Source organism: Pseudophryne corroboree, chromosome 9 (genome assembly GCF_028390025.1).
Source record: "Pseudophryne corroboree isolate aPseCor3 chromosome 9, aPseCor3.hap2, whole genome shotgun sequence".
NCBI lineage: Eukaryota > Metazoa > Chordata > Amphibia > Anura > Myobatrachidae > Pseudophryne > Pseudophryne corroboree.
The window spans coordinates 470,979,441-471,004,812 of record NC_086452.1 but is presented as its reverse complement, the minus strand read 5'-3'; the positions used below and the strand labels follow the sequence as shown (position 1 = coordinate 471,004,812).

General features: G+C 49.6%; 1 protein-coding gene across 3 annotated transcripts in view; it reads right to left on the bottom strand.

Moving 5' to 3' along the window:
• DNAH1 (dynein axonemal heavy chain 1) overlaps window positions 1-25,372 on the bottom strand; it is a 240,603-nt gene that overhangs the window by 159,042 nt on the left and 56,189 nt on the right. For all 3 annotated transcript variants that reach the window (XM_063941354.1, XM_063941356.1, XM_063941355.1), the window contains exons 29-33: window positions 25,166-25,354; window positions 24,965-25,070; window positions 21,998-22,111; window positions 21,376-21,525; window positions 3,052-3,138 (exon numbers count right to left, since the gene is read on the bottom strand). In XM_063941354.1, the coding sequence (XP_063797424.1) occupies window positions 3,052-3,138; window positions 21,376-21,525; window positions 21,998-22,111; window positions 24,965-25,070; window positions 25,166-25,354 (646 nt within the window). The remainder of the gene's footprint in view (window positions 1-3,051; window positions 3,139-21,375; window positions 21,526-21,997; window positions 22,112-24,964; window positions 25,071-25,165; window positions 25,355-25,372) is intronic.

The following is a 25,372-nucleotide window of genomic DNA, read 5'->3' as shown; positions in this document are numbered from 1 at the left end:
TGTAGAATGGAGGCGGGGAGGGGAAGTGTACAATGGAGGCGGGTAGGATAAGTGTAGAATGGAGATGGGGAGGAGAAGTGCAGAATGGAGGCGGGAAGGGGAAGTGTAGAATGGAGGCGGGAAGGAGAAGTGTAGAATGTAGGTGGGGAGGAGAAGTGTAGAATGGAGGCGGGGAGGAGAAGTGTAGAATGGGGGCGGGAAGGGGAAGTGCAGAATGGAGACGGGGAGGAGAAGTGTAGAATGGGGGCGGGAAGGGGAAGTGTAGAATGGGGGCGGGGAGGAGAAGTGTAGAATGGAGGCGGGGAGGAGAAGTGTAGAATGGGGGCGGGAAGGGGAAGTGCAGAATGGAGACGGGGAGGAGAAGTGTAGAATGGGGGCGGGAAGGGGAAGTGCAGAATGGAGACGGGGAGGAGAAGTGTAGAATGGAGGCGGGGAGGAGAAGTGTAGAATGGGGGCGGGAAGGGGAAGTGCAGAATGGAGACGGGGAGGAGAAGTGTAGAATGGGGGCGGGAAGGGGAAGTGCAGAATGGAGACGGGGAGGAGAAGTGTAGAATGGGGGCGGGAAGGGGAAGTGCAGAATGGAGACGGGGAGGAGAAGTGTAGAATGGAGGCGGGGAGGAGAAGTGTAGAATGGAGGCGGGGAGGAGAAGTGTAGAATGGAGGCGGGAAGGGGAAGTGCAGAATGGAGACGGGGAGGAGAAGTGTACAATGGAGGCGGGGAGGAGAAGTGTAGAATGTGGGCGGGAAGGGGAAGTGCAGAATGGAGACGGGGAGGAGAAGTGTAGAATGGAGGCGGGGAGGAGAAGTGTAGAATGGAGGCGGGGAGGAGAAGTGTAGAATGGGGGTCGGGAGGAGAAGTGTAGAATGGAGGCGGGAAGGGGAAGTGCAGAATGGAGACGGGGAGGAGAAGTGTAGAATGGAGGCGAGGAGGAGAAGTGTAGAATGGAAGCGGGGAGGGGAAGTGCAGAATGGAGACGGGGAGGAGAAGTGTAGAATGGAGGCGAGGAGGAGAAGTGTAGAATGGAAGCGGGGAGGGGAAGTGCAGAATGGAGGCGGGGAGGAGAAGTGTAGAATGGGGGCGGGAAGGGGAAGTGTAAAATGGAGGCAGGGAGGAGAAGTGTAGAATGGAGGCGGGGAGGGGAAGTGCAGAATGGAGGCGGGGAGGAGAAGTGTAGAATGGAGGCGGGGAGGGGAAGTGCAGAATGGAGACGGGGAGGAGAAGTGTAGAATGGGGGCGGGAAGGGGAAGTGTAGAATGGAGGCGGGGAGGAGAAGTGTAGAATGGAGGCGGGGAGGGGAAGTGCAGAATGGAGGCAGGGAGAAGTGCAGAATGGAGACGGGGAGGGGAAGTGCAGAATGGAGGCAGGGTGAAGTGCAGAATGGAGACGGGGAGGAGAAGTGCAGAATGGAGACGGGGAGGAGAAGTGTAGAATGGAGGCGGGGAGGAGAAGTGTAGAATGGAGGCGGGGAGGAGAAGTGTAGAATGGAGGCGGGGAGGAGAAGTGTAGAATGGAGGCGGGGAGGGGAAGTGTAGAATGGAGGTGGGGAGGAGAAGTGTAGAATGGAGACGGGGAGGAGAAGTGTAGAATGGAGGCGGGGAAGGGAAGTGTAGAATGGAGGCGGGAAGGGAAGTGTAGAATGGGGGCGGGAAGGGGAACTGCAGAATGGAGACGGGGAGGAGAAGTGTAGAATGGAGGTGGGGAGGAGAAGTGTAGAATGGAGGCGGGGAGGAGAAGTGTAGAATGGAGGCGGGGAAGGGAAGTTGCAGGCTGAGTAATATGAATCGTGTTCATGTGATGGGATGAGTTGACCTGGATGCAGACATACACGCCTGTCTCTTGCAGCCTCAGCAATACCCGATGATCATGACGATGATGAGCAACGCTAACCAGTCATTTCTGATTGTGGAGTGACAGTACATATACAGTATATATCATATTCACATTACGTCGCTGGACTGGCGCAGGAAAGAGGACTCCCACTGGACACCAATTACTGATGCATGTAACTGAGGGTTCTATTTACTAAGCCTTGGATAGAGATAAAGTGGACGGAGGTAAAGGACCGGACCATCAGTTCCTGACATTTTTCGAACACAGCTTGGGACATGGCAGTTAGGAGCTGAGTGGCTGGTACTTTATCTCTCTCCAAGGCTTAGTAAATAGACTCCTGAGTCTAAAAGTCAGTACATGTGCAACATGTGACTTCCCCATTGATGTATCACTGGCCAGACCCTATTCTCCCCTGTGTACACGACACCTCTGGAAGTGTTTTAGTAATAATCTTTATCATGAGGCCTACTGTGACAAATTACATGGCCCTATGTGGGCACTGCTATTGTGTAGGTTAGGACTGCTGTATCGGAGAAGCCGTGACGTGGCCAGCAGCTAAACATGTGTTTGCAAACATTTGTGACTAATTCTCTGAATTTTATTACCAGATAGGTTCAGGGATGGTTACAGGTAATTTTCAGTGTGCGGAAGGGAATTTAGGGGTGGGGATTTGCACCCCCCTCCTCTCTGTCTGTTGTTTGTCTGTGACCCCTCCCCCTTCCAGCACCTGATATATAATTATTTCCAGGTATGATTGAGCAACTGCCAAATTGTTTGTCTGCTTGTGTGCAAGAGGCATTGAATGGGAGCAGCATTTGGAAGGCATGCTGTTCCTTGTAGTGCCAATGGGAGATCCTGGGGGTGGCTCCTGGGTAAGTTCGCTCTCTGTCTGGAAGTGTTTTAGTAATAGCCTTTATCATGAGGCCTACTGTGACAAATTACATGGCCCTATGTGTGCACTGCTATTGTGTAGGTTAGGACTGCTGTATCAGAGAAGCCGTGACGTGGCCAGCAGCTAAACATGTGTTTGCAAACATTTGTGACTAATTCTCTGAATTTTATTACCAGATAGGTTCAGGGATGGTTACAGGTAATTTTCAGTGTGTGGAAGGGAATTTAGGGGTGGGGATTTGCACCCCCCTCCTCTCTGTCTGTTGTACACGACACCTCATTACAGCAATGTGTACTGTGCGTAATAGGGCATGTCCTCGCACACTCACCTCGTTCATTGTTGGGTTCTCTCTCTTTAGATTACCAGCAGCAGAAATAACAGTTTTAACAGCTCTCATCCCAAAGTCATAGTGATCCTGTGAGAGAGGGAATAACAGGTCAGATACACAGTGTTATGTGAGAGAGGGAATAACAGGTCAGATACACAGTGTTATGTGAGAGAGAGGGAATAACAGGTCAGATACACAGTGTTATGTGAGAGAGGGAATAACAGGTCAGATACACAGTGTTATGTGAGAGAGAGGGAATAACAGGTCAGATACACAGTGTTATGTGAGAGAGGGAATAACAGGTCAGATACACAGTGTTATGTGAGAGAGAGGTAATAACAGGTCAGATACACAGTGTTATGTGAGAGAGGGAATAACAGGTCAGATACACAGTGTTATGTGAGAGAGGGAATAACAGGTCAGATACACAGTGTTATGTGAGAGAGGGAATAACAGGTCAGATACACAGTGTTATGTGAGAGAGGGAATAACAGGTCAGATACACAGTGTTATGTGAGAGAGGGAATAACAGGTCAGATACACAGTGTTATGTGAGAGAGGGAATAACAGGTCAGATACACAGTGTTATGTGAGAGAGAGGGAATAACAGGTCAGATACACAGTGTTATGTGAGAGAGAGGGAATAACAGGTCAGATACACAGTGTTATGTGAGAGAGAGGGAATAACAGGTCAGATACACAGTGTTATGTGAGAGAGGGAATAACAGATCAGATACACAGTGTTATGTGAGAGAGAGGGAATAACAGGTCAGATACACAGTGTTATGTGAGAGAGAAGGAATAACAGGTCAGATACACAGTGTTATGTGAGAGAGGGAATAACAGGTCAGATACACAGTGTTATGTGAGAGAGGGAATAACAGGTCAGATACACAGTGTTATGTGAGAGAGAGGGAATAACAGGTCAGATACACAGTGTTATGTGAGAGAGAGGGAATAACAGGTCAGATACACAGTGTTATGTGAGAGACAGGGAATAACAGGTCAGATACAAAGTGTTATGTGAGAGAGAGAGGGAATAACAGGTCAGATACACAGTGTTATGTGAGAGACAGGGGATAACAGGTCAGATACACAGTGTTATGTGAGAGAGAGGGAATAACAGGTCAGATACACAGTGTTATGTGAGAGAGGGAATAACAGGTCAGATACACAGTGTTATGTGAGAGAGAGAATAACAGGTCAGGTACACAGTGTTATGTGAGAGAGAGGGAATAACAGGTCAGATACACAGTGTTATGTGAGAGAGAGGGAATAACAGGTCAGATACACAGTGTTATGTGGGAGAGAGGGAATAACAGGTCAGATACACAGTGTTATGTGAGAGAGAGGGAATAACAGGTCAGATACACAGTGTTATGTGAGAGAGGGAATAACAGGTCAGATACACAGTGTTATGTGAGAGAGGGAATAACAGGTCAGATACACAGTGTTATGTGAGAGAGAGGGAATAACAGGTCAGATACACAGTGTTATGTGAGAGAGAGGGAATAACAGGTCAGATACACAGTGTTATGTGAGAGAGAGGGAATAAAAGGTCAGATACACAGTGTTATATGAGAGAGAGGGAATAACAGGTCAGATACACAGTGTTATGTGAGAGAGAGGGAATAACAGGTCAGATACACAGTGTTATGTGAGAGAGAGAATAATAGGGTCAGATACACAGTGTTATGTGAGAGAGAGAATAACAGGTCAGATACACAGTGTTATGTGAGAGAGAGGGAATAACAGGTCAGATACACAGTGTTATGTGAGAGAGAGGGAATAACAGGTCAGATACACAGTGTTATGTGAGAGAGGGAATAACAGGTCAGATACACAGTGTTATGTGAGAGAGAGGGAATAACAGGTCAGATACACAGTGTTATGTGAGAGAGAGGGAATAACAGGTCAGATACACAGTGTTATGTGAGAGAGAGGGAATAACAGGTCAGATACACAGTGTTATGTGAGAGAGAGGGAATAACAGGTCAGATACACAGTGTTATGTGAGAGAGAGAGGGAATAACAGGTCAGATACACAGTGTTATGTGAGAGAGAGGGAATAACAGGTCAGATACACAGTGTTATGTGAGAGAGAGGGAATAACAGGTCAGATACACAGTGTTATGTGAGAGAGAGGGAATAACAGGTCAAACACACAGTGTTATGTGAGAGAGAGGGAATAACAGGTCAGATACACAGTGTTATGTGAGAGAGAGAATAACAGGTCAGATACACAGTGTTATGTGAGAGAGAGACTAACAGGTCAGGTACACAGTGTTATGTGAGAGAGGGAATAACAGGTCAGATACAGTGTTATGTGAGAGAGGGAATAACAGGTCAGATACACAGTGTTATGTGAGAGAGAGAATAACAGGTCAGATACACAGTGTTATGTGAGAGAGAATAACAGGTCAGGTACACAGTGTTATGTGAGAGAGGGAATAACAGGTCAGATACAGTGTTATGTGAGAGAGGGAATAACAGGTCAAATACACAGTGTTATGTGAGAGAGAGGGAATAACAAGTCAGATACACAGTGTTATGTGAGAGAGAGGGAATAACAGATGAGATACACAGTGTTATGTGAGAGAGAGGGAATAACAGGTCAGATACACAGTGTTATGTGAGAGAGAGGGAATAACAGGTCAGATACACAGTGTTATGTGAGAGAGAGGGAGTAACAGGTCAGATACACAGTGTTATGTGAGAGAGAGGGAATAACAGGTCAGATACACAGTGTTATGTGAGAGAGAGGGAATAACAGGTCAGATACACAGTGTTATGTGAGAGACAGGGAATAACAGGTCAGATACACAGTGTTATGTGAGAGAGAGAATAACAGGTCAGATACACAGTGTTATGCGAGAGAGAGAATAACAGGTCAGGTACACAGTGTTATGTGAGAGAGAGGGAATAACAGGTCAGATACACAGTGTTATGTGAGAGAGAGGGAATAACAGGTCAGATACACAGTGTTATGTGAGAGAGAGGGAATAACAGGTCAGATACACAGTGTTATGTGAGAGAGAGGGAATAACAGGTCAGATACACAGTGTTATGTGAGAGAGAGGGAATAACAGGTCAGATACACAGTGTTATGTGAGAGAGAGGGAATAACAGGTCAGATACACAGTGTTATGTGAGAGAGAGGGAATAACAGGTCAGATACACAGTGTTATGTGAGAGAGAGGGAATAACAGGTCAGATACACAGTGTTATGTGAGAGAGGGGGAATAACAGGTCAGATACACAGTGTTATGTGAGAGAGGGAATAACAGGTCAGGTACACAGTGTTATGTGAGAGAGGGAATAACAGGTCAGATACACAGTGTTATGTGAGAGAGAGGGAATAACAGGTCAGATACACAGTGTTATGTGAGAGAGAGGGAATAACAGGTCAGATACACAGTGTTATGTGAGAGAGAGGGAATAACAGGTCAGATACACAGTGTTATGTGAGAGAGAGGGAATAACAGGTCAGATACACAGTGTTATGTGAGAGAGAGGGAATAACAGGTCAGTGTCGATACAGTGTTAGCAGAGAAGAAGCTGCAGAAGCAGGAGAGTGGCTGTGAGATCTTTGTGGCTGTGAGATCTATGTGGCCGGGAGATCTATGTGGCCATGAGATCTATGTGGCCGTGAGATCTAAGTGGCCGTGAGATCTATGTGGCCGCGAGATCTATGTGGCCGCGAGATCTATGTGACTGTAAGATCTATGTGACTGTGAGATCTATGTGGCCGTGAGATCTTTGTGGCCGTGAGATCTATGTGGCTGTGAGATCTATGTGACTGTGAGATCTATATGACTGTGAGATCTATGTGGCTGTGAGATCTATGTGACTGTGAGATCTATGTGGCTGTGAGATCTATGTGACTGTGAGATCTATGTGGCTGTGAGATCTATGTGACTGTGAGATCTTTGTGACTGTGAGATCTATGTGGCCGTGAGATCTTTGTGGCTGTGAGATCTATGTGACTGTGAGATCTATGTGACTGTGAGATCTATGTGGCTGTGAGATCTACAGGTATGTGACCATGAGATCTATATGGCCGTGAGATCTATGTGGCTGTGAGATCTATGTGGCCATGAGATCTATGTGGCTGTGAGATCTAAGTGGGCATGAGATCTAAGTGGCTGTGAGATCTAAGTGGCTGTGAGATCTAAGTGGCCATGAGATCTATGTGGCTCTGAGATCTATGTGGCCGTGAGATCTAAGTGGCTGTGAAATCTATGTGGCTGTGAGATCTATGTGGCCGTGAGATCTATGTGGCCGTGAGATCTATGTAGCTGTGAGATCTATGTGGCTGTGAGATCTATGTAGCTGTGAGATCTATGTAGCTGTGAGATCTATGTGAGTGTGAGATCTATGTGGCTGTGAGATCTATGTGGCTGTGAGATCTACAGGTATGTGGCCGTGAGATCAATGTGGTCATGAGATCTATGTGGCCATGAGATCAATGTGGCCATGAGATCAATGTTGCCATGAGATCAATGTTGCCATGAGATCAATGTGGCCGTGAGATCTAAGTGGCTGTGAGATCTATGTGGCTGTGAGATCTATGTGACTGTGAGATCTATGTGGCTGTGAGATCTATGTGGCTGTGAGATCTATGTGGCTCTGAGATCTATGTGGCCGTGAGATCTAAGTGGCTGTGAAATCTATGTGGCTGTGAGATCTATGTGGCCGTGAGATCTATGTGGCCGTGAGATCAATGTAGCTGTGAGATCTATGTTGCTGTGAGATCTCTGTGACTGTAACATCTATGTAGCTGTGAGATCTATGTGAGTGTGAGATCTATGTGGCTGTGAGATCTATGTGGCTGTGAGATCTATGTGGCTGTGAGATCTACAGGTGTGTGGCCGTGAGATCTATGTGGCTGGGAGATCTATGTGGCCATGAGATCAATGTGGCCATGAGATCAATGTGGCCATGAGATCAATGTGGCCATGAGATCAATGTGGCCGTGAGATCTAAGTGGCTGTGAGATCTAAGTGGCTGTGAGATCTATGTGGCTGTGAGATCTATGTGGCTGTGAGATCTATGTGGCTGTGAGATCTATGTGGCTGTGAGATCTTTGTGGCCGTGAGATCTATGTGGCCGTGAGATCTTTGTGGCTGTGACATCTATGTGGCCATGAGGTCTATGTGGCTGGGAGATCTATGTGGCCGTGAGATCTATGTGGCTGTGAGATCTATGTGGCTGTGAGATCTATGTGGCCGTGGAATCTTTGTGGCTGTGAGATCTATGTGGCTGTGAGATCTATGTGGCCGTGAGATCTATGTGGCCGTGAGATCTATGTGGCTGTGAGATCTATGTGGCCGTGAGATCTATGTGGCTGTGAGATCTATGTGGCTGTGAGATCTATGTGGCTGTGAGATCTACAGGTATGTGGCCGTGAGATCTATATGGCCGTGAGATCTATGTGGCCATGAGATCTATGTGGCCATGAGATCTATGTGGCCGTGAGATCTATGTGGCCGTGAGATTTAAGTGGCCGTGAGATCTAAGTGGCTATGAGATCTATGTGACTGTGAGATCTATGTGGCTGTGAGATCTATGTGACTGTGAGATCTTTGTGGCTGTGAGATCTATGTGACTGTGAGATCTATGTGACTGTGAGATCTATGTGGCCGTGAGATCTATGTGGCCGTGAAATCTTTGTGGCTGTGAGATCTATGTAGCTGTGAGATCTTTGTGGATGTGAGATCTCTGTGACTGTAAGATCTTTGTAGCTGCGAGATCTATGTGGCTGTGAGATCTATGTGGCTGTGAGATCTATGTGGCTGGGAGATCTATGTGGCCATGAGATCAATGTGGCCATGAGATCAATGTGGCCATGAGATCAATGTGGCCATGAGATCAATGTGGCCGTGAGATCTATGTGACTGTGAGATCTATGTGACTGTGAGATCTATGTGGCTGTGAGATCTTTGTGGCCGTGAGATCTATATGGCCGTGAGATATTTGTGGCTGTGACATCTATGTGGTTGTGAGATCTATGTGGCTGTGAGATCTACAGGTATGTGGCCGTGAGATCTATGTGGCTGTGAGATCTATGTGACTGTGAGATCTATGTGGTTGTGAGATCTATGTGGCTGTGAGATTTTTGTGGCTGTGAGATCTATGTGACTGTGAGATCTATGTGGTTGTGAGATCTATATGGCTGTGAGATCTTTGTGGCTGTGAGATCTATGTGACTGTGAGATCTATGTGGCTGTGAGATCTACAGGTATGTTGCCGTGAGATCTATATGGCCGTGAGATCTATGTGGCTGTGAGATCTATGTGGCCATGAGATATAAGGGGCTGTGAGATCTAAGTGGCCGTGAGATCTATGTGGCTGTGAGATCTATGTGGCCGTGAGATCTATGTGGCTGTGAGATCTTTGTGGCCGTGAGATCTATATGGCCGTGAGATATTTGTGGCTGTGACATCTATGTGGTTGTGAGATCTATGTGGCTGTGAGATCTACAGGTATGTGGCCGTGAGATCTATGTGGCTGTGAGATCTATGTGACTGTGAGATCTATGTGGTTGTGAGATCTATGTGGCTGTGAGATTTTTGTGGCTGTGAGATCTATGTGACTGTGAGATCTATGTGGTTGTGAGATCTATATGGCTGTGAGATCTTTGTGGCTGTGAGATCTATGTGACTGTGAGATCTATGTGGCTGTGAGATCTACAGGTATGTTGCCGTGAGATCTATGTGGCTGTGAGATCTATGTGGCTGTGAGATCTATGTGGCCATGATATATAAGGGGCTGTGAGATCTAAGTGGCCGTGAGATCTATGTGGCTGTGAGATCTATGTGGCCGTGAGATCTAAGTGGCCGTGAGATCTATGTGGCTGTGAGATCTATGTGGCCGTGAGATCTATGTGGCCGTGAAATCTTTGTGGCTGTGAGATCTATGTATCTGTGAGATCTATGTGGCCATGAGATCTCTGTGACTGTAAGATCTATGTAGCTGTGAGATCTATGTGAGTGTGAGATCTTTATAGCTGCGAGATCTATGTGGCCGTGAGATCTATGTGGCTGGGAGATCTATGTGGCCATGAGATCAATGTGGCCATGAGATCAATGTGGCCATGAGATCAATGTGGCCATGAGATCAATGTGGCCGTGAGATCTATGTGACCGTGAGATCTATGTGGCCGTGAGATCTATGTGGCCGTGAGATCTATGTGGCCGTGAAATCTTTGTGGCTGTGAGATCTATGTAGCTGTGAGATCTATGTGGCTGTGAGATCTCTGTGACTGTAAGATCTTTGTAGCTGCGAGATCTATGTGGCCGTGAGATCTATGTGGCTGTGAGATCTATGTGGCTGGGAGATCAATGTGGCCATGAGATCAATGTGGCCATGAGATCTAAGTGGCCGTGAGATCTAAGTGGCCGTGAGATCTAAGTGGCTGTGAGATCTGACTGTGAGATCTATGTGGCTGTGAGATCTATGTGGCTGTGAGATCTATGTGGCCGTGAGATCTTTGTGGCCGTGAGATCTTTGTGGCTGTGAGATCTTTGTGGCTGTGAGATCTATGTGGTTGTGAGATCTATGTGGCTGTGAGATCTACAGGTATGTGGCCGTGAGATCTATGTGGCTGGGAGATCAATGTGACTGTGAGATCTAAGTTGCTGTGAGATCTATGTGACTGTGAGATCTATGTGGTTGTGAGATCTATGTGGCTGTGAGATTTTTGTGGCTGTGAGATCTATGTGACTGCGAGATCTATGTGGTTGTGAGATCTATGTGGCTGTGAGATCTTTGTGGCTGTGAGATCTATGTGACTGTGAGATCTATGTGGCTGTGAGATCTATGTGGCTGTGAGATCTACAGGTATGTGGCCGTGAGATCTATATGGCCGTGAGATCTATGTGGCTGTGAGATCTATGTGGCCATGAGATCTATGTGGCCGTGAGATCTAAGTGGCTGTGAGATCTACGTGGCCGTGAGATCTATGTGGCTGTGAGATCTATGTGGCCGTGAGATCTAAGTGGCCGTGAGATCTAAGTGGCTGTGAGATCTATGTGGCCGTGAGATCTATGTGGCCGTGAAATCTTTGTGGCTGTGAGATCTATGTATTTGTGAGATCTATGTGGTCATGAGATCTCTGTGACTGTAAGATCTATGTAGCTGTGAGATCTATGCGAGTGTGAGATCTTTATAGCTGCGAGATCTATGTGGCTGTGAGATCTACAGGTATGTGGCCGTGAGATCTATGTGGCTGGGAGATCTATGTGGCCATGAGATCAATGTGGCCATGAGATCAATGTGGCCGTGAGATCTTAGTGGCTGTGAGATCTATGTGGCCGTGAGATCTAAGTGACCGTGAGTTCTATGTGGCTGTGAGATCTATGTGGCCGTGAGATCTATGTGGCTGTGAGATCTAAGTGGCTGTGAGATCTAAGTGGCTGTGAGATCTATGTGGCTGTGAGATCTATGTGGCTGTGAGATCTACAGGTGTGTGGCCGTGAGATCTATGTGGCTGGGAGATCTATGTGGCCATGAGATCAATGTGGCCATGAGATCAATGTGGCCATGAGATCAATGTGGCCGTGAGATCTTAGTGGCTGTGAGATCTATGTGGCCGTGAGATCTAAGTGACCGTGAGATCTAAGTGACCGTGAGTTCTATGTGGCTGTGAGATCTATGTGGCCGTGAGATCTATGTGGCTGTGAGATCTATGTGACTGTGAGATCTAAGTGGCCGTGAGAACTATGTGGCTGTGACATCTATGTGGCTGTGAGATCTATGTGGCCGGGAGATCTATGTGGCCGTGAGATCTATGTGGCCGTGAGATCTATGTGGCTGTGATATCTACGTGACCATGAGATCAATGTGGCCGTGAAATCTTTGTGGCCGTGAGATCTATGTGACTGTGAGATCTATGTGACTGTGAGATCTATGTGACTGTGAGATCTATGTGGCCGTGAGATCTATGTGGCCGTGAGATCTATGTGGCTGTGAGATCTACGTGACCATGAGATCAATGTGGCCGTGAAATCTTTGTGGCCTTGAGATCTATGTGGCTGTGAGATCTATGTGACTGTGAGATCTATGTGACTGTGAGATCTATGTGGCTGTGAGATCTATGTGGCTGTGAGATCTATGTGGCCGTGAGATCTATGTGGCTGTGACATCTATGTGGCTGTGACATCTACAGGTATGTGGCCGTGAGATCTATGTGGCTGGGAGATCTATGTGGCTGTGAGATCTAAGTGGCTGTGAGATCTATGTGACTGTGAGATCTATGTGGCTGTGAGATCTGCAGGTATGTGGCCGTGAGATCTATGTGGCTGGGAGATCTAAGTGGCTGTGAGATCTATGTGGCTGTGAGATCTATGTGGATGTGAGATCTATGGAAGAGGATGAATGTGGATGTTTTGGGTCAGGATAGCCCTGTATAAAATATGAGTACAGAGGGCAGTACAGACAGCGGTACAGAGGGCAGCATAGACAGCGGTACAGAGGGCAGTACAGACAGCGGTACAGAGAGCAGCATAGACAGTGGTACAGAGGGCAGCATAGACAGCGGTACAGAGGGCAGTACAGACAGCGGTACAGAGGGCAGCACAGACAGCGGTACAGAGGGCAGCATAGACAGCGGTACAGAGGGCAGCATAGACAGCGGTACAGAGGGCAGCATAGACAGCGGTACAGAGGGCAGCATAGACAGTGGTACAGAGGGCAGCATAGACAGCGGTACAGAGGGCAGTACAGACAGCGGTACAGAGGGCAGTACAGACAGCGGTACAGAGGGCAGTACAGACAGCGGTACAGAGGGCAGTACAGACAGCGGTACAGAGGGCAGCATAGACAGCGGTACAGAGGGCAGCATAGACAGCGGTACAGAGGGCAGCATAGACAGTGGTACAGAGGGCAGCATAGACAGCGGTACAGAGGGCAGTACAGACAGCGGTACAGAGGGCAGTACAGACAGCGGTACAGAGGGCAGTACAGACAGCGGTACAGAGGGCAGCATAGACAGCGGTACAGAGAGCAGCATAGACAGCGGTACAGAGGGCAGTACAGACAGCGGTACAGAGGGCAGCATAGACAGCGGTACAGAGGGCAGTACAGACAGGGGTACAGAGGGCAGCATAGACAGCGGTACAGAGGGCAGTACAGAGCACAGTACAGAGGGTAGCATAGACAGCGGTACAGAGGGCAGTACAGACAGTGGTACAGAGGGCAGTACAGACAGCGGTACAGAGGGCAGTATAGACAGTGGTACAGAGGGCAGTACAGACAGCGGTACAGAGGGCAGTACAGACAGCGGTACAGAGGGCAGCATAGACAGCGGTACAGAGGGCAGCATAGACAGCGGTACAGAGGGCAGTACAGACAGCGGTACAGAGGGCAGCATAGACAGCGGTACAGTGTGGTAGCATAGACAGCGGTACAGTGGGCAACATAGACAGCGGTACAGAGAGCAGCATAGACAGCGGTACAGAGAGCAGCATAGACAGCGGTACAGAGGGCAGTACAGACAGCGGTACAGAGGGCAGCATAGACAGCGGTACAGAGAGCAGCATAGACAGCGGTACAGAGGGCAGTACAGACAGCGGTACAGAGGGCAGTACAGACAGCAGTACAGACAGCGGTACAGAGGGCAGTACAGACAGCGGTACAGAGGGCAGCATAGACAGCGGTACAGAGGGCAGTACAGACAGCGGTACAGAGGGCAGCATAGACAGCGGTACAGAGGGCAGCATAGACAGCGGTACAGAGGGCAGTACAGACAGCGGTACAGAGCGCAGCATAGACAGCGGTACAGAGAGCAGCATAGACAGCGGTACAGAGGGCAGTACAGACAGCGGTACAGAGGGCGGTACAGAGGGCAGTACAGACAGCGGTACAGAGGGCAGTACAGACAGCGGTACAGAGGGCAGCATAGACAGCGGTACAGAGGGCAGTACAGACAGCGGTACAGAGGGCAACATAGACAGCGGTACAGAGAGCAGCATAGACAGCGGTACAGAGGGCAGTACAGACAGCGGTACAGAGAGCAGCACAGACAGCGGTACAGAGGGCAGTACAGATAGCGGTACAGAGGGCAGTACAGACAGCGGTACAGAGGGCAGTACAGACAGCGGTACAGAGGGCAGCATAGACAGCGGTACAGAGGGCAGTACAGATAGCGGTACAGAGGGCAGTACAGACAGCGGTACAGAGGGCAGTACAGACAGCGGTACAGAGGGCAGCATAGACAGCGGTACAGAGGGCAGTACAGATAGCGGTACAGAGGGCAGTACAGACAGCGGTACAGAGGGCAGTACAGACAGCGGTACAGAGGGCAGCATAGACAGCGGTACAGAGGGCAGTACAGATAGGAGGGCAGTACAGACAGCGGTACAGAGGGCAGTACAGACAGCGGTACAGAGGGCAGTACAGACAGCGGTACAGAGGGCAGTACAGACAGCGGTACAGAGGGCAGCATAGACAGCGGTACAGAGGGCAGTACAGACAGCGGTACAGAGGGCAGTACAGACAGCGGTACAGAGGGCAGTACAGACAGCGGTACAGAGGGCAGTACAGACAGCGGTACAGAGGGCAGTACAGACAGCGGTACAGAGGGCAGCATAGACAGCGGTACAGAGGGCAGTACAGACAGCGGTACAGAGGGCAGCATAGACAGCGGTACAGAGGGCAGTACAGACAGCGGTACAGAGGGCAGCATAGACAGCGGTACAGAGGGCAGTACAGACAGCGGTACAAAGGGCAGTACAGACAGCGGTACAGAGGGCAGCATAGACAGCAGTACAGAGGGCAGTACAGACAGCGGTACAGAGGGCAGCATAGACAGCGGTACAGAGGGCAGAACAGAAAGCAGTACTGACAGTTAGTACAGACAGCGGTACAGAGAGCAGGATAGGGAGAAGTACAGAGAGCTGTACAGAGGGCAATATAGAGAGAGCAGCACAGAGGGCAGTGTACAGGGGGCAGGACAGGGGGGGAAGTACAGAGATCGGCAGTATAGAGAGGACAGTACAGAGATCGGTAGAGAGGACAGTACAGAGATCGGTAGAGAGCGCAGTACAGAGTGCAGTACAGAGATCGGTAGAGAGCGCAGTACAGGGAGTAGTACAGAGTGCAGTACAGAGATCGGTAGAGAGCGCAGTACAGGGAGTAGTACAGGGTGCAGTACAGAGATCGGTAGAGAGCGCAGTACAGGGAGTAGTACAGGGTGCAGTACAGAGATCGGTAGAGAGCGCAGTACAGAGATCGGTACAGAGCGCAGTACAGGGAGTAGTACAGAGTGCAGTACAGGGAGTAGTACAGAGTGCAGTACAGAGATCGGTAGAGAGCGCAGTACAGGGAGTAGTACAGGGTGCAGTACAGAGATCGGTAGAGAGCGCAGTACAGAGATCGGTACAGAGCGCAGTACAGGGAGTAGTACAGAGTGCAGTACAGAGATCAGTACAGAGATCAGTACAGAGCGCAGTACAGAGCGCAGTACAGGGAGTAGTACAGAGTGCAGTACAGAGATCGGTAGAGAGCGCAGTACAGGGAGCAGTACAGAGATCGGTACAGAGCGCAGTACAGAGTGCAGTACAGAGATCGGTAAAGAGCGCAGTACAGGGAGTAGTACAGAGTGCAGTACAGAGATCGGTAGAGAGCGCAGTACAGGGAGTAGTACAGAGATCGGTAGAGAGCGCAGTACAGGGAGTAGTACAGAGTGCAGTACAGAGATCGGTAGAGAGCGCAGTACAGGGAGCAGTACAGAGATCGGTACAGACCGCAGTACAGGGAGTAGTACAGAGTGCAGTACAGAGATCGGTACAGACCGCAGTACAGGGAGTAGTACAGAGTGCAGTACAGAGTGCAGTACAGAGATCGGTAGAGAGCGCAGTACAGGGAGTAGTACAGAGTGCAGTACAGAGATCGGTACAGAGTGCAGTACAGAGATCGGTACAGAGCGCAGTACAGGGAGTAGTACAGAGCGCAGTACAGGGAGTAGTACAGAGTGCAGTACAGAGATCGGTAGAGAGTGCAGTACAGAGCGCAGTACAGAGATCGGTAGAGAGCGCAGTACAGGGAGTAGTACAGAGTGCAGTACAGAGATCAGTACAGAGATCAGTACAGAGCGCAGTACAGAGCGCAGTACAGAGAGTAGTACAGAGTGCAGTACAGAGATCGGTAGAGAGCGCAGTACAGGGAGCAGTACAGAGATCGGTACAGAGCGCAGTACAGGGAGCAGTACAGAGATCGGTACAGAGCGCAGTACAGAGTGCAGTACAGAGATCGGTAAAGAGCGCAGTACAGGGAGTAGTACAGAGTGCAGTACAGAGATCGGTAGAGAGCGCAGTACAGGGAGTAGTACAGAGTGCAGTACAGAGATCGGTAGAGAGCGCAGTACAGGGAGTAGTACAGAGTGCAGTACAGAGATCGGTAGAGAGCGCAGTACAGGGAGCAGTACAGAGATCGGTACAGACCGCAGTACAGGGAGTAGTACAGAGTGCAGTACAGAGATCGGTACAGAGCGCAGTACAGAGTGCAGTACAGAGATCGGTAGAGAGCGCAGTACAGGGAGTAGTACAGAGTGCAGTACAGAGATCGGTACAGAGCGCAGTACAGAGTGCAGTACAGAGATCGGTACAGAGCGCAGTACAGGGAGTAGTACAGAGCGCAGTACAGGGAGTAGTACAGAGTGCAGTACAGAGATCGGTAGAGAGTGCAGTACAGAGATCGGTACAGAGCGCAGTACAGAGATCGGTAGAGAGCGCAGTACAGGGAGTAGTACAGAGTTCAGTACAGAGATCGGTAGAGAGCGCAGTACAGGGAGTAGTACAGAGTTCAGTACAGAGATCGGTACAGAGGACAGTACAGGGAGTAGTACAGAGTGCAGTACAGAGATCGGTACAGAGCGCAGTACAGGGAGTAGTACAGAGTGCAGTACAGAGATCGGTACAGAGCGCAGTACAGGGAGTAGTACAGAGTGCAGTACAGAGATCGGTATAGAGCGCAGTACAGAGTCTAGTACAGAGATCGGTAGAGAGCGCAGTACAGGGAGTAGTACAGAGTGCAGTACAGAGATCGGTAAAGAGCGCAGTACAGGGAGTAGTACAGAGTGCAGTACAGAGATCGGTAGAGAGCGCAGTACAGGGAGTAGTACAGAGTGCAGTACAGAGATCGGTAGAGAGCGCAGTACAGGGAGTAGTACAGAGTGCAGTACAGAGATCGGTAGAGAGCGTAGTACAGGGAGTAGTACAGAGTGCAGTACAGAGATCGGTAGAGAGTGCAGTACAGAGATCGGTACAGAGTGCAGTACAGAGATCGGTAGAGAGCGCAGTACAGGGAGTAGTACAGAGTGCAGTACAGAGATCGGTAAAGAGCGCAGTACAGGGAGTAGTACAGAGTGCAGTACAAAGATCGGTAGAGAGCGCAGTACAGGGAGTAGTACAGAGTGCAGTACAGAGATCGGTAGAGAGCGCAGTACAGGGAGTAGTACAGAGTGCAGTACAGAGATCGGTAGAGAGCGCAGTACAGAGATCGGTACAGAGCGCAGTACAGGGAGTAGTACAGAGTGCAGTACAGGGAGTAGTACAGAGTGCAGTAGCAGTACAGAGATCGGTACAGAGCGCAGTACAGAGTGCAGTACAGAGATCGGTAGAGAGCGCAGTACAGGGAGTAGTACAGAGTGCAGTACAGAGATCGGTAGAGCGCGCAGTACAGGGAGCAGTACAGAGATCGGTACAGAGCGCAGTACAGGGAGTAGTACAGAGTGCAGTACAGAGATCGGTACAGAGCGCAGTACAGGGAGTAGTACAGAGTGCAGTACAGAGATCGGTAGAGAGCGCAGTACAGGGAGCGCAGTACAGAGTACAGGGAGTACAGAGTACAGGGAGTACAGAGCGCAGTACAGGGAGCAGTACAGAGTGCAGTACAGAGATTGGTAGAGAGCGCAGTACAGGGAGTAGTACAGAGTGCAGTACAGAGATCGGTAGAGAGCGCAGTACAGGGAGTAGTACAGAGTGCAGTACAGAGATCGGTAGAGAGCGCAGTACAGGGAGCAGTACAGAGATCGGTACAGAGCGCAGTACAGGGAGTAGTACAGAGTGCAGTACAGAGATCGGTACAGAGCGCAGTACAGAGTGCAGTACAGAGATCGGTAGAGAGCGCAGTACAGGGAGTAGTACAGAGTGCAGTACAGAGATCGGTAGAGAGCGCAGTACAGGGAGTAGTACAGAGTGCAGTACAGAGATCGGTACAGAGCGTAGTACAGGGAGTAGTACAGAGTGCAGTACAGAGATCGGTAGAGAGTGCAGTACAGAGATCGGTACAGAGCGCAGTACAGAGTGCAGTACAGAGATCGGTAGAGAGCGCAGTACAGGGAGTAGTACAGAGTGCAGTACAGAGATCGGTAGAGAGCGCAGTACAGGGAGTAGTACAGAGGACAGTACAGGGAGTAGTACAGTGTGCAGTACAGAGATCGGTACAGAGCGCAGTACAGGGAGTAGTACAGAGTGCAGTACAGAGATCGGTAGAGAGTGCAGTACAGAGATCGGTACAGAGCGTAGTACAGAGTCCAGTACAGAGATCGGTAGAGAGCGCAGTACAGGGAGTAGTACAGAGTGCAGTACAGAGATCGGTACAGAGCGCAGTACAGGGAGTAGTACAGAGTGCAGTACAGAGATCGGTACAGAGCGCAGTACAGGGAGTAGTACAGAGTGCAGTACAGAGATCGGTACAGAGCGCAGTACAGGGAGTAGTACAGAGTGCAGTACAGAGATCGGTACAGAGCGCAGTACAGGGAGTAGTACAGAGTGCAGTACAGAGATCGGTACAGAGCGCAGTACAGGGAGTAGTACAGAGTGCAGTACAGAGATCGGTAGAGAGTGCAGTACAGAGATCAGTACAGAGCGCAGTACAGGGAGCAGTACAGAGTGCAGTACAGAGATCGGTAGAGAGCACAGTACAGGGAGTAGTACAGAGTGCAGTACAGAGATCGGTAGAGAGCGCAGTACAGGGAGTAGTACAGAGTGCAGTACAGAGATCGGTACAGAGGGCAGTACAGGGAGTAGTATAGAGTGCAGTACAGAGATCAGTACAGAGCGCAGTACAGGGAGTAGTACAGAGTGCAGTACAGAGATCGGTAGAGAGCGTAGTACAGAGTGCAGTACAGAGATCAGTACAGAGCGCAGTACAGGGAGTAGTACAGAGTGCAGTACAGAGATCGGTAGAGAGCGCAGTACAGAGTGCAGCACAGAGATCGGTACAGAGCGCAGTACAGGGAGTAGTACAGAGTGCAGTACAGAGATCGGTAGAGAGCGCAGTACAGCGTGCAGTACAGAGCGCAGTACAGGGAGTAGTGCAGAGCACAGTACAGAGATCGGTAGAGAGCGCAGTACAGAGTGCAGTACTTAGATCGGTACAGAGCGCAGTACAGGGAGTAGTACAGAGTGCAGTACAGATATCGGTACAGAGCGCAGTACAGGGAGTAGTACAGAGTGCAGTACAGAGATCGGTACAGAGCGCAGTATAGAGTGCAGTACAGAGATCGGTAGAGAGCGCAGTACAGAGTGCAGTACAGCGATCGGTACAGAGGGCAGCACAGGGAGTAGTACAGAGCACAGTACAGAGATCGGTACAGAGCGCAGTACAGAGGACAGTACAGAGATCGGTACAGAGTGCAGTACAGAGATCGGTACAGAGCGCAGTACAGAGTGCAGTACAGAGATCGGTACAGAGGGCAGTACAGGGAGTAGTACAGAGCACACTACAGAGATCGGTACAGAGCGCAGTACAGAGGGCAGTGCAGAGATCGGTACAGAGCGCAGTACAGAGGGCAGTGCAGAGATCGGTACAGACCGCAGTGCAGAGGGCAGTGCAGAGTTCGGTACAGAGGACAGTACAGGGAGTAGTACAGAGCACAGTACAGAGATCGGTACAGAGCGCAGTACAGAGGGCAGTGCAGAGATCGGTACAGAGGGCAGTGCAGAGATCGGTACAGAGCGCAGTACAGAGGGCAGTGCAGAGATCGGTACAGAGCGCAGTACAGAGGGCAGTGCAGAGATCGGTACAGAGGACAGTACAGAGGGCAGTGCAGAGATCGGTACAGAGCGCAGTACAGAGGGCAGTGCAGAGCGCAGTACAGAGGGCAGTGCAGAGATCGGTACAGAGGACAGTACAGAGGGCAGTGCAGAGATCGGTACAGAGCGCAGTACAGGGAGTAGTACAGAGCACAGTACAGGGAGTAGTACAGAGCACAGTACAGAGAGTAGTACAGAGCACAGTACAGAGATCGGTACAGAGCGCAGTACAGAGGGCAGTGCAGGGAGTAGTACAGAGAGCAGTACATGGGGCAGTTACAGAGGGCAGTACATGGGGCAGTTACAGAGGACAGTACATGGGGCAGTTACAGAGAGCAGTACATGGGGCAGTTACAGAGGGCAGTACATGGGGCAGTTACAGAGGGCAGTACATGGGGCAGTTACAGAGGACAGTACATGGGGCAGTTACAGAGGGCAGTACATGGGGCAGTTACAGAGGACAGTACATGGGGCAGTTACAGAGGACAGTACATGGGGCAGTTACAGAGGGCAGAACATGGGGCAGTTACAGAGAGCAGTACATGGGGCAGTTACAGAGGGCAGAACATGGGGCAGTTACAGAGAGCAGTACATGGGGCAGTTACAGAGAGCAGTACATTGGGCAGTTACAGAGAGCAGTACATGGGGCAGTTACAGAGGGCAGTACATGGGGCAGTTACAGAGAGCAGTACATTGGGCAGTTACAGAGGGCAGAACATGGGGCAGTTACAGAGAGCAGTACATGGGGCAGTTACAGAGAGCAGTACATGGGGCAGTTACAGAGGGCAGTAAATGGGGCAGTTACAGAGGGCTGTACATGGGGCAGTTACAGAGGACAGTACATGGGGCAGTTACAGAGAGCAGTACATGGGGCAGTTACAGAGAGCAGTACATGGGCAGTTACAGAGAGCAGTACATGGGGCAGTTACAGAGGGCAGTACATGGGGCAGTTACAGAGGGCTGTACATGGGGCAGTTACAGAGAGCAGTACATGGGGCAGTTACAGAGGGCAGTACATGGGGCAGTTACAGAGAGCAGTACATGGGGCAGTTACAGAGGGCAGTACATGGGGCAGTTACAGAGGGCAGTAAATGGGGCAGTTACAGAGGGCAGTAAATGGGGCAGTTACAGAGGGCAGTAAATGGGGCAGTTACAGAGGGCTGTACATGGGGCAGTTACAGAGAGCAGTACATGGGGCAGTTACAGAGAGCAGTACATGGGGCAGTTACAGAGGGCAGTAAATGGGGCAGTTACAGGGGGCAGTACATGGGGCAGTTACAGTCACCTGGGAGCTGAGCTGCTCAGACGATAGTTTGAAAGTTGTAGTAATTTTCTTTGCCAGGATTTTAGCATTGTTAAAGCCAAAGGAATAGAGTGATATCTCAGCGATCATCGCGTAATCCGGGACCATCATTGCTACTGGACGGAAGAGGGCCTGAGGAAGGAGAAGAGGTGTGAGGTACAGGTACACAATAATGCTAATACCTGCAGTCTGCACCAGATAGATGGTGTCTAGTCATTTTCTCTTCATTATTACTGGGAACTTTCTGCTGTACATCACAAAGCGCAGAAACTGCTGTACAGTACCACCCTGTATCCTCAGGCGGATGTAGAACACCGGCAGAGTATGTGTAATGTTATAATGCTTATGGCCACCGCCTCCTATAGATTATAGGCAATACCCCCAGCATGATATCCCTCATACACCACATCAGTAATGCTCCTGCTCTCATCATTACATTTTCAAAACTGATGATAACACTGTAAATGATTATTTTTCTGGTGCTGACAACGACGTATATAAAGTAATCTGTTCTTTATATTACACAGTAATATTAGCTGCTGCTGGTACTGTATCACTATCCATACGCAGCTCCCCTATATATACTCCATATAGCCGCTCTCACCTTCAGGTTATCGGGTAGCTCTGTGCGGCCGGCATATCCCGGGTTCATGGTAATAAAGACTGCGCAAGTAGACACTAGCGGGATCTCCATTCCTTCAAACATGAACCGATCCACCTGGACAGAGACACAACATGGAGGAACTGAGAATCGGGAGAACAGAGGAGGCTAATATAGAGGAAAGAGACCTATAGACCTCTATGCTGGAAGGAAGGTTACTGAAGGAGCAATGATCAAAGGTATGGGAAGAGAGAGATGGGGAATACAACACAGATAAAGAGAGAAAGAATAGAAAAGGAAAATACATGAATGGAAAGCATTAAGAGGGAGAAATAGAAATGGAAAGAAAAAGGAAGGAATTACAAAAGGAATAGAATGAAAGGAAGGAATAGAATGGAGTGAGGTGGAATCAGGAAGAGAGGATGGAAGGAAGGGATAGATGGGAACAGGGAGAAGTAAGGAAGAGAGGATGGAAGGATAGAAGGCATAGATGGGAACGGGGAGAAGTAAGGAAGAGAGGATGGAAGGATAGAAGGCATCGATGGGAACAGGGAGAAGACAGGAAGAGAGGATGGAAGGATAGAAGGCATAGATGGGAACAGGGAGAAGACAGGAAGAGAGGATGGAAGGATAGAAGGCATAGATGGGAACAGGGAGAAGACAGGAAGAGAGGATGGAAGGATAGAAGGCATAGATGGGAACAGGGAGAAGACAGGAAGAGAGGATGGAAGGATAGAAGGCATAGATGTGAACAGGGAGAAGACAGGAAGAGAGGATGGAAGGATAGAAGGCATAGATGGGAACAGGGAGAAGACAGGAAGAGAGGATGGAAGGATAGAAGGCATAGATGGGAACAGGGAGAAGACAGGAAGAGAGGATGGAAGGATAGAAGGCATAGATGGGAACAGGGAGAAGACAGGAAGAGAGGATGGAAGGATAGAAGGCATAGATGGAAACAGGGAGAAGACAGGAAGAGAGGATGGAAGGATAGAAGGCACAGATGGAAACAGGGAGAAGACAGGAAGAGAGGATGGAAGGATAGAAGGCACAGATGGGAACAGAGAGAAGACAGGAAGAGAGGATGGAAGGATAGAAGGAATAGATGGGAACAAGCAGAAGTGAGGAAGAGAGGATGGAAGGATAGAAGGCATAGATGGGAACAGGGAGAAGTCAAGAAGAGAGGATGGAAGGATAGAAGGAATAGATGGGAACAAGCAGAAGTGAGGAGGAGAGGATGGAAGGATAGAAGGCATAGATGGGAGCAGGGAGAAGTAAGGAGGAGAGGATGGAAGGAATAGATGGGAGCAGGGAGAAGACAGACAGGAAGAGAGGATGGAAGGATAAAAGGCATAGATGGGAATAGGGAGAAGACAGGAATAGAGGATGGAAGGATAGAAGGCATAGATGGGAACAGGGAGAAGTAAGGAAGAGAGGATGGAAGGATAGAAGGCATAGATGGGAACAGGGAGAAGACAGGAAGAGAGGAAGAAAGGATAGAAGGCATAGATGGGGACAGGGAGAAGACAGGAAGAGAGGATGGAAGGATAGAAGGCATAGATGGGAGCAGAGAGAAGTAAGGAGGAGAGGATGGATGGATAGAAGGCATCGATGGGAACAGGGAGAAGTAAGGAAGAGAGGATGGAAGGATAGAAGGCATAGATGGGAACAGGGAGAAGTCAGGAAGAGAGGATGGAAGGATAGAAGGCATAGATGGGAACAGGGAGAAGTCAGGAAGAGAGGATGGAAGGATAGAAGGCATAGATGGGAATAGGAAGAAGACAGGAAGAGAGGATGGAAGGATAGAAGGCATCGATGGGAACAGGGAGAAGTCAGGAAGAGGGGATGGGTGGATGGATAGAAGGCATAGATGGGGGCAGAGAGAAGTAAGGAAGAGAGGATGGAAGGATAGAAGGCATAGATGGGAGCAGGGAGAAGTCAGGAAGAGAGGATGGAAGGAAAGGATAGATGGGAGCAGGGAGAAGACAGGAAGAGAGGATGGAAGGAAAGGATAGATGGGAACAGGGAGAAGTCAGGAAGAGAGGATGGAAGGATAGAAGGCATCGATGGGAACAGGGAGAAGTCAGGAAGAGAGGATGGATGGAAGGGATAGATGGGAGCAGGGAGAAGACAGGAAGAGAGGATGGAAGGATAGAAGGCATCGATGGGAACAGGGAGAAGTCAGGAAGAGAGGATGGATGGAAGGGATAGATGGGAGCAGGGAGAAGACAGGAAGAGAGGATGGAAGGATAGAAGGCATCGATGGGAACAGGGAGAAGTCAGGAAGAGAGGATGGATGGAAGGGATAGATGGGAGCAGGGAGAAGACAGGAAGAGAGGATGGAAGGATAGAAGGCATCGATGGGAACGGGGAGAAGTCAGGAAGAGAGGATGGAAGGAAGGGATAGATGGGAGCAGGGAGAAGACAGGAAGAGAGGATGGAAGGATAGAAGGCATCGATGGGAACAGGGAGAAGTCAGGAAGAGAGGATGGAAGGAAGGGATAGATGGGAGCAGGGAGAAGACAGGAAGAGAGGATGGAAGGATAGAAGGCATAGATAGGAACAGGGAGAAGTCAGGAAGAGAGGATGGAAGGATAAAAGGCATAGTTGGGAACAGGGAGAAGTAAGGGAGGATGGAAGGATAGAAGGCATAGATAGGAACAGAGAGAAGTCAGGAAGAGAGGATGGAAGTATAGAAAGCATAGATAGGAACAGGGAGAAGTAAGGAAGAGAGGATGGAAGGATAGAAGGCATAGATGGGAACAGGGAGAAGTAAGGGAGGATGGAAGGGTAGAAAGGATAGATGGGAGCAGGCAGAAGTCAGGAAGAGAGGATGGAAGGAAGGAATCAGAATTCAGGAAGAAACATCAGAAAGCTGATAAGAACAGCAAGAGAAGGAGAGAAAATACACTAAAGGCAGCGGAATGAAGGAACCACGGCCACAATAGAGGACAGGGAGCACGGTGTGCTCACTCTCTGCTGTTGAGCCTTCTGGATGGTGGTGATCTGCTGGGCTACGACGGAAAGCACCTCAATGTCAATACGATTGAACTCATCAAAACAAGCCCAGGCCCCGGAGCTATTTGTGAACACAGAGAATCACAGTCAGCAGGTATAAGCCACATCCCAGAGGTGAAAATAACCAGTATGGAGGCACCATTGATAATCACACACCTGGCCAAGCCTTTGAAGAACTTGCCCATGGCCATAAAGTCCAGCTGGTCAGAGCAGTTGAACACGACAGTTTGGATTGCCAGAGCTTTCCCGAGATCCTTAGTGGTCTCCGTCTTCCCCGTTCCAGCTGGGCCTGCAGGAGCTCCACCAAACTTTAGGTGGAGGGCTCCTGTTAGTGTCAGGTAGCACCTACAATCATAGCAAGGA